Source organism: Palaemon carinicauda, chromosome 1 (assembly GCF_036898095.1).
Source record: "Palaemon carinicauda isolate YSFRI2023 chromosome 1, ASM3689809v2, whole genome shotgun sequence".
Lineage (NCBI taxonomy): Eukaryota > Metazoa > Arthropoda > Malacostraca > Decapoda > Palaemonidae > Palaemon > Palaemon carinicauda.
Genome location: NC_090725.1, coordinates 62,575,689 through 62,591,393, shown reverse-complemented (window position 1 = coordinate 62,591,393; position 15,705 = coordinate 62,575,689). Strand labels below are relative to the sequence as shown.

The 15,705-nt window shown below is 35.9% G+C and overlaps 1 protein-coding gene across 1 annotated transcript; it reads right to left on the bottom strand.

Moving 5' to 3' along the window:
• Window positions 1-1,483: 1,483 nt before the first annotated feature.
• Window positions 1,484-6,784, bottom strand: LOC137644818 (uncharacterized). The gene has a single exon (XM_068377741.1). It carries the CDS (start codon window positions 6,782-6,784, stop codon window positions 1,484-1,486), a length of 5,301 nt encoding a protein of 1,766 aa, XP_068233842.1.
• Window positions 6,785-15,705: the final 8,921 nt, after the last annotated feature.

The window sequence follows — 15,705 nt, the reverse complement described above, 5'->3', positions numbered from 1 at the left end:
TACAATGAATTTAATTGTAATGTATATACTCGAACCAAAAATAAACTTCTGAATGACAAACACTTGACGTGAACCATAAGGATAGAAAGTGAGTACTTGGGCTGCATCATCCGGAGGCCAATGAAATGAATCCGAAAGTGTACACACATCTGAAATAGTGAACAAGAGGAAATCTAAGATTTCAGGTATGAACAGAATCGGACGCAACTACCCCAATGAAATTACAGCCCAAAAATAAACAAGTAAAATGTAAAGTATATTTCTATCCCAGTAAACAAAACGTAAAAATAATAATAAGATCAATCAGAATTCAATACAATTAAATAATAAATTGATTAATGAAATACAAACAAAGTAACTATAAGTATAAATAAGTATGTAATGTAAGTACTGTATAGGTATGGTACGTATAATTTGGGTAAATATAAGTAATAACACTTATCACACAAGCATCGATTAAAGCTGCAGGAATAAAAATCAAGATCTGGACAGTTTAAAACAAAGAAAAAATAGCTTTTCTCTTACCCTGTTTATAGTGTAATTTAGGAGATAGGTAGGCGGGTTCTTCTTTGGCAGGTCCGGGTCCAATGGTATTTTGTAAGAATTATTCCATATTTGTGTGACACATGATCGTGATGCAAATGATAAGATCCATAGGTCACTAAATAACTTCAAAGATTAATCCACTGTAAGTATGACTGGAACTTCTACTGTCGACTGCTGCTGTTCAAGTTCTTGACAGCTACTCTTTTTGACAGGTACTATCCGGTTCTCCATCACTCAGTAAACCAAGAAAACATTTTCCGCATTAAAATTGGTGGTTTGTTTACGGCAGTAACCATTTAAAAGGATTAGGCGAGAAAAGCTATTATAAAATTTACGTTAACTTTAGAATTGACTAATTAAGTAATTACAGAGGTAAAGTACTTTAATACTGATGCCGTAGTGATAATGTATATTTTTTCTTTAATATCTAGTAAAATTAAAAGAAAAATACATATTTTTCTACACTCCAGGGGAGAGATTTTGATTTAGTATGAAATCAAAAGTATGTAATGTAAATGTATTTACACGAGAATTACCCAAAATTAAAAACCAACCCAAGGAATCCAAATAAAACAATATTAACAGTAATGAAAAATCCCTAATCAGATTCAGCCAAAATTTGGTGAATTTTGGCAGCCCCCTGTATAGCTGCTTTTCTTTTAGGACGTGATGATACAATATGAACATTCTTAGTGTCTGGTACACCTTGCTTCTCATCATCGCTTGGGACTGACAAAAGAGGAATTATAGAACTAGAGTGCCGATTTAATATTTCTCCAGTTTTCCCTTTAAAGACTTTCACAGCCGTAACTTTATTGTTTATATTTTTTACAATTTCCTTAATGCGTCCCATTGGATAATTACAGGGTTTAGCTAAGGGTTCCTTCAAAAGTACTATATCTCCAACTTTAAGTTCTTTATGTTGAACGGGCTTGTATCAGTCTTTTTTATTTACGGCTTGATATATCAGATTCCCAACAAATTCTTCATTGTATATTTTAATAAGATTATGTCGTACATTTTTCAGTTTCAGTAATGATGAAGGAATCTGATCTGCATTGAATTCTGGATCGGCATCTGTTGGGCCTTGTAGTTGAGGGATTATATTGATGGAAACCAATTCTCTGCCATGAATCAACATCTCTGGGGTAATGATTTCTGGAATGCTCTCTCCTGAAGAGTCCCTAAGAGACTCTTTAAATGAAATTGGCCTTCTGTTCACCAAATGTTTAGTTTTGTGAACAATAAAATCAAAATCCCGAAGGGGAAGAATATTATTGCGCATTGCTCCAAATAATAAGCGCTTGGTTAGTTTCACACAAGACTCTACTAACGAGCCGAGTTGATTACATCCTTTGTAATATTGCTCAAATTTAAAGGATTTAATTCCATGTTCCTGTAAATATGCATTTGTCTCGTAATCGCTCAAGAAACTAGAGATCTGATTTGCACCAGCAACGAATTGCGATCCCAAATCAGACAGACATAAGGAAGGAATACCAAATTCATATGTATGAAGTTGTAATGCTCTAATAAATTCCTCTGAAGTTAAATCCATACAAATTTTCAAGTTAATAGCCCGGGACCACAGACATGTAATACATAACAGCCATACCTTGACAGTATTTCCTTGATCATTCTTTATTTTAAATGGACCCATATGATCAATGAAAATCTGTCTGTACGGTATGTTTTCAGGATTAATCCTGAACTCTGGGTAATGACTTTGATTTAATTTGATTACCCTCTCATTTAATCTCTTACAAGTAATGCAGTTTGACAGAACTTTCTTCACAGCCGAGTATATATGGGTAATCCAAAAGTTTCTTCTAAGTTCCGCCAACAAAGGATAACAACCAGCATGTGAGAGCTTCACGTGCAATTCCCTTATAATCAGAGGAACCAACATACTGTCCTTCGATAGTAGTAAAGGATAGTTGAATTTGTTAAGATGTTGGACTTCCTTCAATCTTCGGCATTTACTTTTTACCCTCACCATGCCATCCGAATCAAGAAACAAGTTCAACTGTGCAACAATGTTAGGAAGATTCTTCAACTGCTTCTGTTTTGAGTGAAAATAATCAAAGACATCTGGGAAGTGAACATGTTGATCCCTGATTATAATCTGCCTACAAGCTTCATCATAAAAGTTAAAACCTTCATCTTCAACTTCAAAATGATCTATAGCTGGATTTTTACTTCTAAACTTAGATTTCAAAACGCTGCAGAACCTGAGCACCACCGCATGCACTCTCACAGCCTTCTCAAAACTAGAAACCCTGTTAAAAGGGAAAAGATGTTCCGAGCCCACATGAGGTGAACAAGCACTACCACAATTTGTCTCCACTTTCTGCACTCGTTTAGATTCAAATAATCCAGGTATGATGAAAGACAATGTGCTGTCACTACAGATCACATTGCTTTTGCTCTCTGTAATGAACTTAGGACCAGTTATATAGTTAGTTTTTATTAGCTGCCTAAAGGATAAAGGTCTGGTGATGCAGTCTGCTGGATTATCTTCTCCAGATACAAAAGAAAATCTCATACATGAATCCTCACACATCTTATTAATATACTCTAACCTATTGAGTATAAAGGGTTGCTTTTTTTGTAGTTTGTCAAGTTTCAAGGCGTAAGACTGCAGCCAGGTCAGTACCACCAAACTGTCAGAGTAGACCTCGCATCCAACTATCTCAATAGGATCAATGCAACCAAATCCTGAAAGTTCATTCTTCAAATCCTTTACAGTTTCTAGAGTTAAAGCAAGAGCTTGTAATTCCAAGCTTGGTATGGATTTTGACTCCAATTGTTTACTCACCAGTTTATTTCTTGCTAAAATAAAGTAGATTTTATTTGTATTTATGTTATACAGATACACTGCAGCGCCAAACAGAACCTTACTACTATCAGCAAACCCAACCAATTTATATTTGTCAGTACGAGCACCAAAATTCCGTGGAAAATCTACAGAAGGTGCAGAATTGGCCTGCTTGCAGATATTCTTCCATTCATTGATCAAAGGAGCAGTAAGCTTTTCATCCCAATCTAGTTCTGGTCTACACTGCAATCTGTGTAGAAACAATCTGGCTCGATTCAGTATAGGTCCATTGAAATTAAGAAGATCGAACTGTGAAGCTATAGTAGATAAAACTTGTCTTTTTGTTGATGAATTTATATCCAGTTGTATGGGTTTTGTAGACAAGGTATCACTCATTCGATCCCACTCAAGTCCCAGCAGTTTACTTTTTGTCGGAGCCTCTGTTTCCTGAATTTTGTCAATTTTTTTCTGTAATGACATGTCATTTGATAAAAACTGCTGAAGTGAAAACTTATAAGGACTGAAAATATCCTCCAACATTGTATACATCCACAACAAACACTCAGACGTTTCTGCCGTTAATGCACAGTTGTCCATATAAGACAACTGATAAATGGTTCTCTTGAGTTTCATCAATTGAAAAGAATCATTGGTAGAATCCAGTATCAATATCTTGTATAACCCAAGCATTAATAATGCAGGTGAACATCTAAGTCCAAAAGGAAGTCTACTATTCTTATAGCCAATAATTGAAAAATCTCCATCTTCAAGATTTCTAAACCATAAAAAACAAAGGCGATTTTGGTCGGCTTCCTCAAGACCTATATTGTAGAATGCCTTCTTTATATCAAAGCAACACAATTTGCTTCCGAACCTCAAATTAATAATGGAAGTGGAGAGTTTCTGATTTAATGTGGGACCTGCATGCATAGTTTGATTGTGATTCATACTTCCTTTGTCACTCAAATTGGATAGGAACACAACCCTACATTTTGTGGTCTCACGATCAGGCTTAAAAATGCCCATAAAAGGCATGAAACTGGACTCTGGATGCTCCTTCTTGAATTTATCAAGATTTTCAATTCTCTCAATTATACCAGCATCTGCTTGCTCTTTAAATACCACATTTATCTGCTTCAGTTTATCATCTAAATTTCCTTGAAATTCTCTTTGCAAGCCTGACAGTATTTTCTCTGATATATTGAAGTTATGTCCCAAAAGGTGAGAAACTCTAGGGTTCCAGAGTAATGGCATTACCAGCCTCCCTTCACTATTCCTTGTAGTTTTCTCTAAAACGTAATTGACCAACTGAGTATGGATTTCAACAGTTTCAGAGTATATTGAAGTCTCTCTACACAATGCTTCGTCACAAACAGAATCAAGTACATCCTTTTCAATATCAACTAACCCACTGACTTCATCATCCTCTCCTTCCAAAACAAATGATTCATTTCTAATCTCGATTTTACCAAAATCTATATTAGAGGTTTGATAAAACTTAGCTTCTTCTGAAGGCAGGTAGTCTGGGGTTCTATTAGTTATCGAAATGTAGGAAGACGACGAGACTTCAGGGGCATATGGTAAATAAGGCAGATCATGTAAAATAGTCTCGGTTGCTCCCTTTAACACTACACCATGAGGAGTTCTTGAATATATAGATTTCTCTCCGAATACAATTTCAGTCTCAGGTATGCAATAGCTGGATTTTGATCCCAAAATAAGCTGTATATCAGAAATATCTTTTGAACCATCCAAAAGTCTTGTATCTGCCAATTTATATCCTTTTGACAGAAATCCATTCACAACTCTGTTCAACTTGGGAAGATTCAAAGTAATATTTATATTTGGAAGGCACAATGCATAAATGACTCTTGAATCCCTGTCAAATTTCATTTCCACCTCAACAATTTTGGTATCATAACTTCTAGGGACATTGATACCATTCATAGTAAGTTTAATACTCTCCCGTATGACTGGTAGATTCAATTTGCTGGCCAACTCTTCAGATATAAAATTGGATTGACATCCACTGTCTTTCATACAACGCACATTGGATCCACTTATGTTACACGTGAAGGTTGGAAGAATCATATCTCCCTCACTTGAGTTCTTCAAAGCCTCTGTAATAGTAGTAATGTTATTCTGGGATCTTTCCGTAGGATTTTTAGCCTTTGGGTCTTTCTTGTCCTTGTTTTTTTCATGGAACTTTTTCTTGTTAAGGTCCAGATTCTTTTGACTAATGTCATTGGATTGATTTTCCCCTGGATGAGTGCACAAGTAATTCCAATGAAAACCTTTGCAATTTGCACACCGATATCTAAATTTGTATCTGCACTTTTCAGTAGAATGTGATGCCAGGCCACATCTAGTACATCCATCGATACTCTTCAATTTCTCGACTTTGGAAACAGGAGAAATAAAGTTTGTACAATCTCTGATGTTATGGCTAGCCTTTTCTTGGACTGTGCTACACAAGGAGCATGGATAACATTTTGCAGTAGCTCCACTAGTTCCCTCTGGTGTGAAGTTCACATTTATTGCCATATCCACAGAATGATCTGTTACTTTCACTTTCTTCTTATGGTGACTGTATCTTGTGCAGGCAGTGAAGAAATTATCACTAATCTCTTCAATTGAAGGCCATGTATGGATAGTAATATTTATCAGTAATTCCCTGAACTTTTCATTCAAACCTGTCCACACAAAGTATTGCAAAATATAATCAATAGAAATATTCAACTTACGGACATTCTCTATTATACCTTTAACTTTGGATACATATTCAAATGGGTCATCACATTTGTCCAAGTTTAGCTCAGATAGCTGCTTGATGGTGCTGAATTTCTGAACGTCTGGAGAAGCAAGTGCCTTTTCTAAGAGCTCCTTTGCTTTACTATATCCTTGGTTATGAGACTCCAAGGAATCTATCAAAACCGAGGCTCTTCCAGTTATCTGCTGCTTTAGGAGCAAAAGCTTTTCGTAGTCAGAGTATTCATACCTGTTTATAACTGCCTCAAACTGAGATAGAAATTTGGTTAGATCTTCGTTCTCTTGACCAGAGTATCGAAGTAAAGGAGCTGTTGGTCTCTTCAAAAGGGGAAGAGCTGGAGTAGGGGGTGATGGTGTAGTCGGTACAGGCGATTGGAGCTTAAATAAAGACGAACGTAGTTTGTCTTGATAATTTTCACAGGCCTCCAATTCTTCCATTAGTTCACTTTCGTTTTCTTCAGAACTCCATTTAATACCCTGTATTTGAAGATCCAAATCCTTCAAACGTGCCATGTTGTCAGTCAACTTAGACTCAAGTGCTAGCTTATCTGAAGCTTCAAGTAAGATGAACTGATCACGTTGATTAAAAGACTCCGTAACAGACTTTCTTACAAACTTCCGAGAAGTTATTAATCTCTTCAGTTCAGTCATCTTGACTAATATATAAGTAACAAAAACAACAGACCACAGTAAAACAATAAATAGCAGTACTAATACAAGAAGAAGTGTATAAACAGTAATCACAAAAAATAACTTTAAGTAATTTTTATGTAAATTATTACCATGGACCCTAAACCTACCTCCGGGAAACACAGCCACCCACTCAACTTCCAGATCCTGTCACGGTCGCCATGTATAAAAATGAGGTTTTTATACAGATTTAATGATAAGGTAACTCATTAAATTTATAAGTTAATATAGGGTATAGTAAATAATAAAGTATAAGTTACAATGAATTTAATTGTAATGTATATACTCGAACCAAAAATAAACTTCTGAATGACAAACACTTGACGTGAACCATAAGGATAGAAAGTGAGTACATGGGCTGCATCATCTGGAGGCCAATGAAATGAATCCGAAAGTATACACACATCTGAAATAGTGAACAAGAGGAAATCTTAAGATTTCAGGTATGAACAGAATCGGACGCAACTACCCCAATGAAATTACAGCCCAAAAATAAACAAGTAAAATGTAAAGTATATTTCTATCCCAGTAAACAAAACGTCAAAATAATAATAAGATCAATCAGAATTCAATACAATTAAATAGTAAATTGATTAATGAAATACAAACAAAGTAACTATAAGTATAAATAAGTATGTAATGTAAGTATAGGTAAGGTACGTATAATTTGGGTAAATAGGTAGTAGGTTGGCCAGGGCACCAGCCGCCCGTTGAGATACTACCACTAGAGAGGTATTGGATCCTGTGACTGGCCAGACATTAATGCATTGGATCCCTCTCTTTGGGCACGGCTTATTTTTTCTTTGCCTACACTTACCCAGAATAGTTTGGCCTATTCTTTACATATTCTCGTCTTTCCTCATACACCTGACAACATTGAGATACTTAACACTTCTTCACCCAAGGGGTTAATTACTGTACTGCAATTTGTTCAGTGTACTTTCCTCTTGGTAAGGGTAGAAGAGACTCTTTAGCTGTGGTAAGCAGCTCTTCTAGGAGAAGGACACTCCAAAATTAAACCACTGTTCTCTAGTCTTGGGTAGTGCCATAGCCTCTGTACCATGGTCTTCCACTGTCTTGGGTTGGAGTTCTCTTGCTTGAGGGTACACTCAGGCACACTATTCTAACTTATTTTTTTTCCCTTCCTCTTGTTTTTTTTTTGAAATGGTGTGTTGGGCAGGCTTAATAGAAGGGCCATGGATGCCTGGTGGTTTATCAAGAGGTTGTCTTTTCCTTTTTCTGATTATTTTTCTTCTCAAAACCATCCTTACTGTCCTCCCTCCAGTTGAAGTGGCTATCCTGGAGGGTATTTAGCCTTGCATGGTGTATCGGCTCCTCCATGTTGACCAGTTTTTCCGACTTTTTACTATAGTCTATGGGTATCATCAATCACTTTGTTTATAATTCTGTACGTATTGTTTTTGTTATAATTCTTGTTAATCTAGTTTTTAAGTATGATGTCTCTTGTTTATTTCTATTAATTCTTATGCTGTCTGGAGACATTGAGCGAAATCCGGGACCAGTACGTCCTAGATATCGTCAATGTCGTCTTCTGTATTGCAATATTCGTGGTCTTCATGCAAATATCCAAGACCTTACAGTTGTGTCCAGACAGTATGATATTCTTTTGTGCTCAGAAACTTTGGTTTCTAATATGAGGCACTCATCTGAGCTCCTTATAACTGGTTTTAAGAAGCCAATAATGTTGAAACGTGATGCCATCCCTAGGGCCAGGGGAATGGCGGTGTATATTAGGACCGAGTACCCTGCTTCTCATAAGTCCTGCTATCAATGTGGATGTCATGAGATTCAGGTAATAAAAGTTTGTGGCAGGCATAACAACTTTTATTTGTGTTCGATCTACCGGAATCCAGACATAGATGATTCTATCTTCGATTGTCTTCTTACCATTATGGCTAAGATACAAGAAGATGATAGAAAGGCTTCTTTTGTCTTTGTTGGTGATTTTAATGCTCACCATAGGGAGTGGCTAAGTTCTATCTCTCCTACCGATCGCCATGGCTTAAGAGCTTTAGACTTTGCCTCTGAATCAGGCTGTGAGCAAATCATAAATGAAGCTACTCACAGGTCTGGTAATTGCTTGGACCTCGTATACACTGACTCCCCTGGCGTTATAACTAGTAAGGTTGGTTCTCCAGTCGGGACATCTGATCATGCCTTGATTTCATTATTAGTGAAGACTGAGCAGCCTGTCCCTGATATATCATATTCTTGTAAAATTTATATGAAATCCCAAGCAGACTGGAATGGGATTTTGCATGATCTTATGTGCTTGAATTGGTCACAATTATATGATAGTGCAGATCCTGTTGTCCCTTTGAATGAGAATCTAGTCAACATAATTGATAGGCGTATCCCTTCTCGCGTGCTAAGGTACCGAGTGAAGGACAAACCGTGGTTCATTGATGATTGTAGACGTGCTTATTTGGAGAAACAGGAGGCCTATCATCTTTGGAAGGGTAACAGATCAGATTTGACCTGGAGCAACTATACTCAGCTTCGAGCTTTTGCTCAGAGAGTTTATGCCTCAACTGAAAAGGAGTACAATTTAACCATAAAAGAAACACTTTCTGGTACAACTCAGGAACATAAATGGTGGTCTACCCTTAAATCTGCACTCTTTGGTGTAGATGCAACAGTTCCTCCTTTACTCAAACCAGATGGCTCAGTCACTCACTGTCCAAAGGAAAAGGCAACCCTTTTGGCTGATGTTTTCGACAGTAAACAGAGTAATGAAAAACTTGAACTTCCTCATTCCTGTTTTCCTGAGGCTAAACTAACTAGTTTAGCTTTTCGATCTCGTGAGATTAAAGCTCTGTTGATGGACCTTGATGCCTATTGAGGTGTAGACTCAAATGGTATTTTTCCTTTGTTTTTTATAAAGACAGCAGATTTCTTAGCTCCAAAGTTATCTGTTATTTTGCGCAAGTTAGCAAGAAGAGGAGCTTTTAGCACTAGTTGGAGAATCGGTAATGTTACTCCTCTATGTAAATGTGTTTGTGGCAGCTCAAGTCCAACTGATTACCGCCCAATTTCCATAACTCCCATATTATCTAAAGTTTTTGAACGTCTTCTGGCAAAACGTCTTAACAGGTTTGCTGAAGGTAATCATCTACTCCCTAGTTTGCAATTTGGTTTTCGTAAAGGCCTTGGAGCATGTGATGCCCTTCTTACAATCTCCAATGCTGTACAGAAATCCCTTGATTGTGGTCGGGAAGTTCGTATGATTGGCCTTGATTTTAGTGCTGCCTTTGACCGTGTTAATCATGAGGCCCTTGTTTTCAAACTGAAACAGTTGGGAGTGGGTGGGTCGTTTCTTAGCATTATTATTGATTTTTTAAGTAATAGATCTCAAAGAGTTGTTGTTGATGGGCACCATAGTGATTATAGGAATGTGATATCCGGTGTTCCACAGGGTAGTGTTCTTGGCCCATTACTTTTCATACTATATACACATGACATGTGGTTTGGCCTTGAAAACAAGCTTGTTGCATATGCAGATGATGCTACTCTCTTTGCATCAATTCCATCCCCTGAATGTAGATCTAGGGTTGGTGAATCCCTTAATAGAGATTTAGCTAGAATTAGTGCATGGTGCAAATTATGGGGTATGAAGTTGAATCCTAACAAAACTCAAAGTATGATTGTAAGTAGGTCAAGGACGGTGGCTCCTCAACATCCGGATCTCAGTATTGATAATGTTTCTTTAAATATGTATGACTCTTTCAAAATTTTAGGTGTGATTCTCGACAGTAAATTTACTTTTGAGAAACATATAAGGTCTGTGTCTTCTTCAATTGCACAAAAAATAGGCTTATTGAGAAAGTCTTTCAAGATTTTCGGTGATCAATCTATTCTGAAGAAGTGTTTTAATTCTTTCATTCTACCTTGTTTTGAGTATTGTTCTCCTGTCTGGTCTTCAGCTGCTGATTCTCATCTTAATTTGTTGGACAGAAACTTACGGTCGATTGAATTTCTTATTCCTGATCTAGATATTAATCTCTGGCACCGTCGTTCAATTAGTTCATTATGCATGTTGCATAAGATTTTTCATAACTCTGACCATCCTTTACATTCAGATCTCCCAGGACAATTCTATCCTGTTCGTAATACTAGGCAGGCAGTTAATTCTAATAGCCAGGCCTTCTTCATCACGAGACTCAATACTACGCAGTATTCTAGAAGTTTTATTCCAGCTGTTACCAAGTTGTGGAATGATCTTCCTAATCGGGTGGTTGAATCAGTAGAACTTCAAAAGTTCAAAGTTGGAGCAAATGCTTTTTTGTTGACCAGGCGGACATGAGTCTTTTTATAGTTTATTTATAACATTTTTGTTTTTGATGTTGTTAATAGTTTATATATGACATGTCTGTTTTGACGTTGTTACTTGTTTTAGAATGATTTATTGTTAATTTGTTCTCTTCATTTATTTATTTCCTTATTTCCTTTCCTCACTGGGCTATTTTACCTGTTGGAGCCCCTGGGCTTATAGCATCTTGCTTTTCCAACTAGGGTTGTAGCTTGGATAGTAATAATAATAATAATAATAATAACACTTATCACACAAGCATCGGTTAAAGCTGCAGGAATAAAAATCAAGATCTGGACAGTTTAAAACAAAGAAAAAATAGCTTTTCTCTTACCCTGTTTATAGTGTAATTTAGGAGATAGGTAGGCGGGTTCTCCTTTGGCAGGTCCGGGTCCAATGGTATTTTGTAAGAATTATTCCATATTTGTGTGACACATGATCGTGATGCAAATGATAAGATCCATAGGTCACTAAATAACTTCAAAGATTAATCCACTGTAAGTATGACTGGAACTTCTACTGTCGACTGCTGCTGTTCAAGTTCTTGACAGCTACTCTTCTTGACAGGTACTATCCGGTTCTCCATCACTCAGTAAACCAAGAAAACATTTTCCGCATTAAAATTGGTGGTTTGTTTACGGCAGTAACCATTTAAAAGGAATAGGCGAGAAAAGCTATTTATAAAATTTACGTTAACTTTAGAATTGACTAATTAAGTAATTACAGAGGTAAAGTACTTTAATACTGATGCCGTAGTGATAATGTATATTTTTTCTTTAATATCTAGTAAAATTAAAAGAAAAATACATATTTTTCTACACCATCGTAGCTAATTGGTAGTTTGTTACTTGGCATTCAATTAATGATAAATTTTGCACATTTAGACGTGTTTTTTATATTCAAATAAGCCATATATATATATATATATATATATATATATATATATTTTTTTTTTTTTTTTTTTTTTTTGATACATTAATGTCTGGATTCTCTTAACGACCTCGGGATCAGAGCCCCAGGTGAAATCACACAAAGACAAGAGCTTGGGTCCGGCCGGGAATCGAACCCTGGTCGGCAAACTTGTATAGACAGTGACTAAACCACTTGGCCACGAAGAAAGATAAAAGTCAATGACAATTCTTTTGTACTTATACCTGTCGAATTCAGGTATTTTGTACTTAGAATTGAAATAAACCCATCTTCACCATCGTAGCTAATTGGTAGTTTGTTACTTGGCATTCAATTAATGATAAATTTTGCACATTTAGACGTGTTTTTCATATTCAGATAAGCCATATATATATATATATATATATATATATATATATTTTTTTTTTTTGATACATTAATGTCTGGATTCTCTTAACGACCTCGGGATCAGAGCCCCAGGCGAAATCACAAAAAGACAAGAGCTTGGGTCCGGCCGGGAATCGAACCCTGGTCGGCAAGCTTGTATAGACAGTGACTAAGCCACTTGGCCACGAAGAAAGATAAAAGTCAATGACAATTCTTCTGTACTTATACTTGTCGAATTCAGGTATTTTGTACTTAGAATTGAAATCAACCCATCTTCACCATCGTAGCTAATTGGTAGTTTGTTACTTGGCATTCAATTAATGATAAATTTTGCATATTTAGACATGTTTTTCATATTCAAATAAGCCATATATATATATATATATATATATATATATATATTTTTTTTGATACATTAATGTCTGGATTCTCTTAACTACCTCGGGATCAGAGCCCCAGGCGAAATCAAACAAACACAAGAGCTTGGGTCCGGCCGGGAATCGAACCCTGGTCGGCAAGCTTGTATAGACAGTGACTAAGCCACTTGGCCACGAAGAAAGATAAAAATCAATGACAATTCTTCTGTACTTTTACCTGTCGAATTCAGGTATTTTGTACTAAGAATTGAAATCAACCCATCTTCACCATCGTAGCTAATTGGTAGTTTGTTACTTGGCATTCAATTATTGATAAATTTTGCACATTTAGACGTGTTTTTCATATTCAAATAAGCCATATATATATATATATATATATATCTATATATATATATATATATATATATATATTTTTTTTTTTGTTGATACATTAATGTTTGGATTCTCTTAACGACCTCGGGATCAGAGCCCCAGGGGAAATCTAACAAAGACAAGAGCTTGGGTCCGGCCGGGAATCGAACCCTGGTCGACAAGCTTGTATAGAGAGTGACTAAGCCACTTGGCCACGAAGAAAGATAAAAGTCAATGACAATTCTTCTGTACTCATACCTGTCGAATTCAGGTATTTTGTACCTAGAATTGAAATCAACCCATTTTCATCATCGTAGCTAATTGGTAGTTTGTTACTTGGCATTCAATTAATGATAAATTTTGCACATTTAGACGTGTTTTTCATATTCAAATAAGCCATATATATATATATATATATATATATATATATATTTATTTTGATACATTAAGGTCTGGATTCTCTTAACGACCTCGGGATCAGAGCCCCAGGCGAAATCACACAAAGACAAGAGCTTGGGTCCGGCCGGGAATCAAACCCTGGTCGGCAAGCTTGTATAGACAGTGACTAAGCCACTTGGCCACGAAAAAAGATAAAAGTCAATGACAATTCTTCTGTACTTATACCTGTCGAATTCAGGTATTTTGTACTTAGAATTAAAATCAACCCATCTTCACCATCATAGCTAATTGGTAGTTTGTTACTTGGCATTCAATTAATGACAAATTTTGCACATTTAGACGTGTTTTTCATTTTCAAATAAGCCATATATATATATATATATAATTTTTTTTTTTTTGATACATTAATGTCTGGATTCTCTTAACGACCTCGGGATCAGAGCCCCACGCAAAACCATACAAAGACAAGAGCTTGGGTCCGGCCGGGAATTGAACCCTGGTCGGCAAGCTTGTATAGACAGTGACTAAGCCACTTGGCCACGAAGAAAGATAAAAGTCAATGATAATTCTTCTGTACTTTTACCTGTCGAATTAAGGTATTTTGTACTTAGAATTGAAATCAACCCATCTTCACGATCGTAGCTAATTGGTGGTTTGTTACTTGGCATTCAATTAATGATAAATTTTGCACATTTATACGTGTTTTTCATATTCAAATAAGCCATATATATATATATATATATATATATATATATATTTTTTTTTTTTTTTTTTTTTTTTGATACATTAATGTCTGGATTCTCTTAACGACTTTGGGATCAGAGTCCCAGGCAAAATCACACAAAGACAAGAGCTTGGGTCCGGCAGAGAATCGAACCCTGGTCGGCAAGCTTGTATAGACAGTGACTAAGCCACTTGGCCACGAAGAAAGATAAAAGTCAATGACAATTCTTCTGTACTTATACCTGTCGAATTCAGGTATTTTGTACTTAAAATTGAAATCAACCCATCTTCACCATCGTAGCTAATTGGTAGTTGGTTACTTGGCATTCAATTAATGATAAATTTTGCACATTCAGACGTGTTTTTCATATTCAAATACGTCATATATATATATATATATATATATATACATATATATATATATATATATATGTATATATATAAAATTATTATTATTTTTTTTTTTTTTTTTTGTATACATTAATGTCTGGATTCTCTTAACGACCTCGGAATCAGAGCCCCAGGCGAAATCACACAAAGACAAGAGCTTGGGTCCGGCCGGGAATCGAACCCTGGTCGGCAAGCTTGTATAGACAGTGACTAAGCCACTTGCCACGCAGAAAGATAAAAGTCAATGACAATTCTTCTGTACTTATACCTGTCGAATTCAGGTATTTTGTACTTAGAATTGAAATCAACCCATCTTCACGATTGTAGCTAATTGGTAGTTTGTTACTTGGCATTAAATTAATGATAAATTTTGCACATTTAGACGTGTTTTTCATATTCAAATAAGCCATATATATATATATATATATATATATATATATTTTTTTTTTTTTTTTTGATACATTAATGTCTGGATTCTCTTAACGACCTCGGGATCAGAGCCCCAGGCGAAATCACACAAACACAAGAGCTTGGGTCCGGCCGGGAATCGAACCCTGGTCGGTAAGCTTGTATTGACAGTGACTAAGCCACTTGGCCACGAAGAAAGATAAAAATCAATGACAATTCTTCTGTACTTTTACCTGTCGAATTCAGGTATTTTGTACTTAGAATTGAAATCAACCCATCTTCACCATCGTAGCTAATTAGTAGTTTGTTACTTGGCATTCAATTATTGATAAATTTTGCACATTTAGATGTGTTTTTCATATTCAAATAAGCCATATATATATATATATATATATATATATATATTTTTATACATTAATGTTTGGATTCTATTAACGACCTCGTGATCAGAGCCCCAGACGAAATCACTCAAAGACAAGAGCTTGTGTCCGGCCGGGAATCGAACCCTGGTCGACAAGCTTCTATAGACAGTGACTAAGCCACTTGGCCACGAAGAAAGATAAAAGTCAATGACAATTCTTCTGTACTTAAACCTGTCGAATTCAGGT

What these genes read in the sequence shown, in the direction of transcription:
- LOC137644818 (XM_068377741.1), bottom strand. Translation starts at nt 6,784, where the DNA reads ATGACTGAACTGAAGAGATTAATAACTTCTCGGAAGTTTGTAAGAAAG.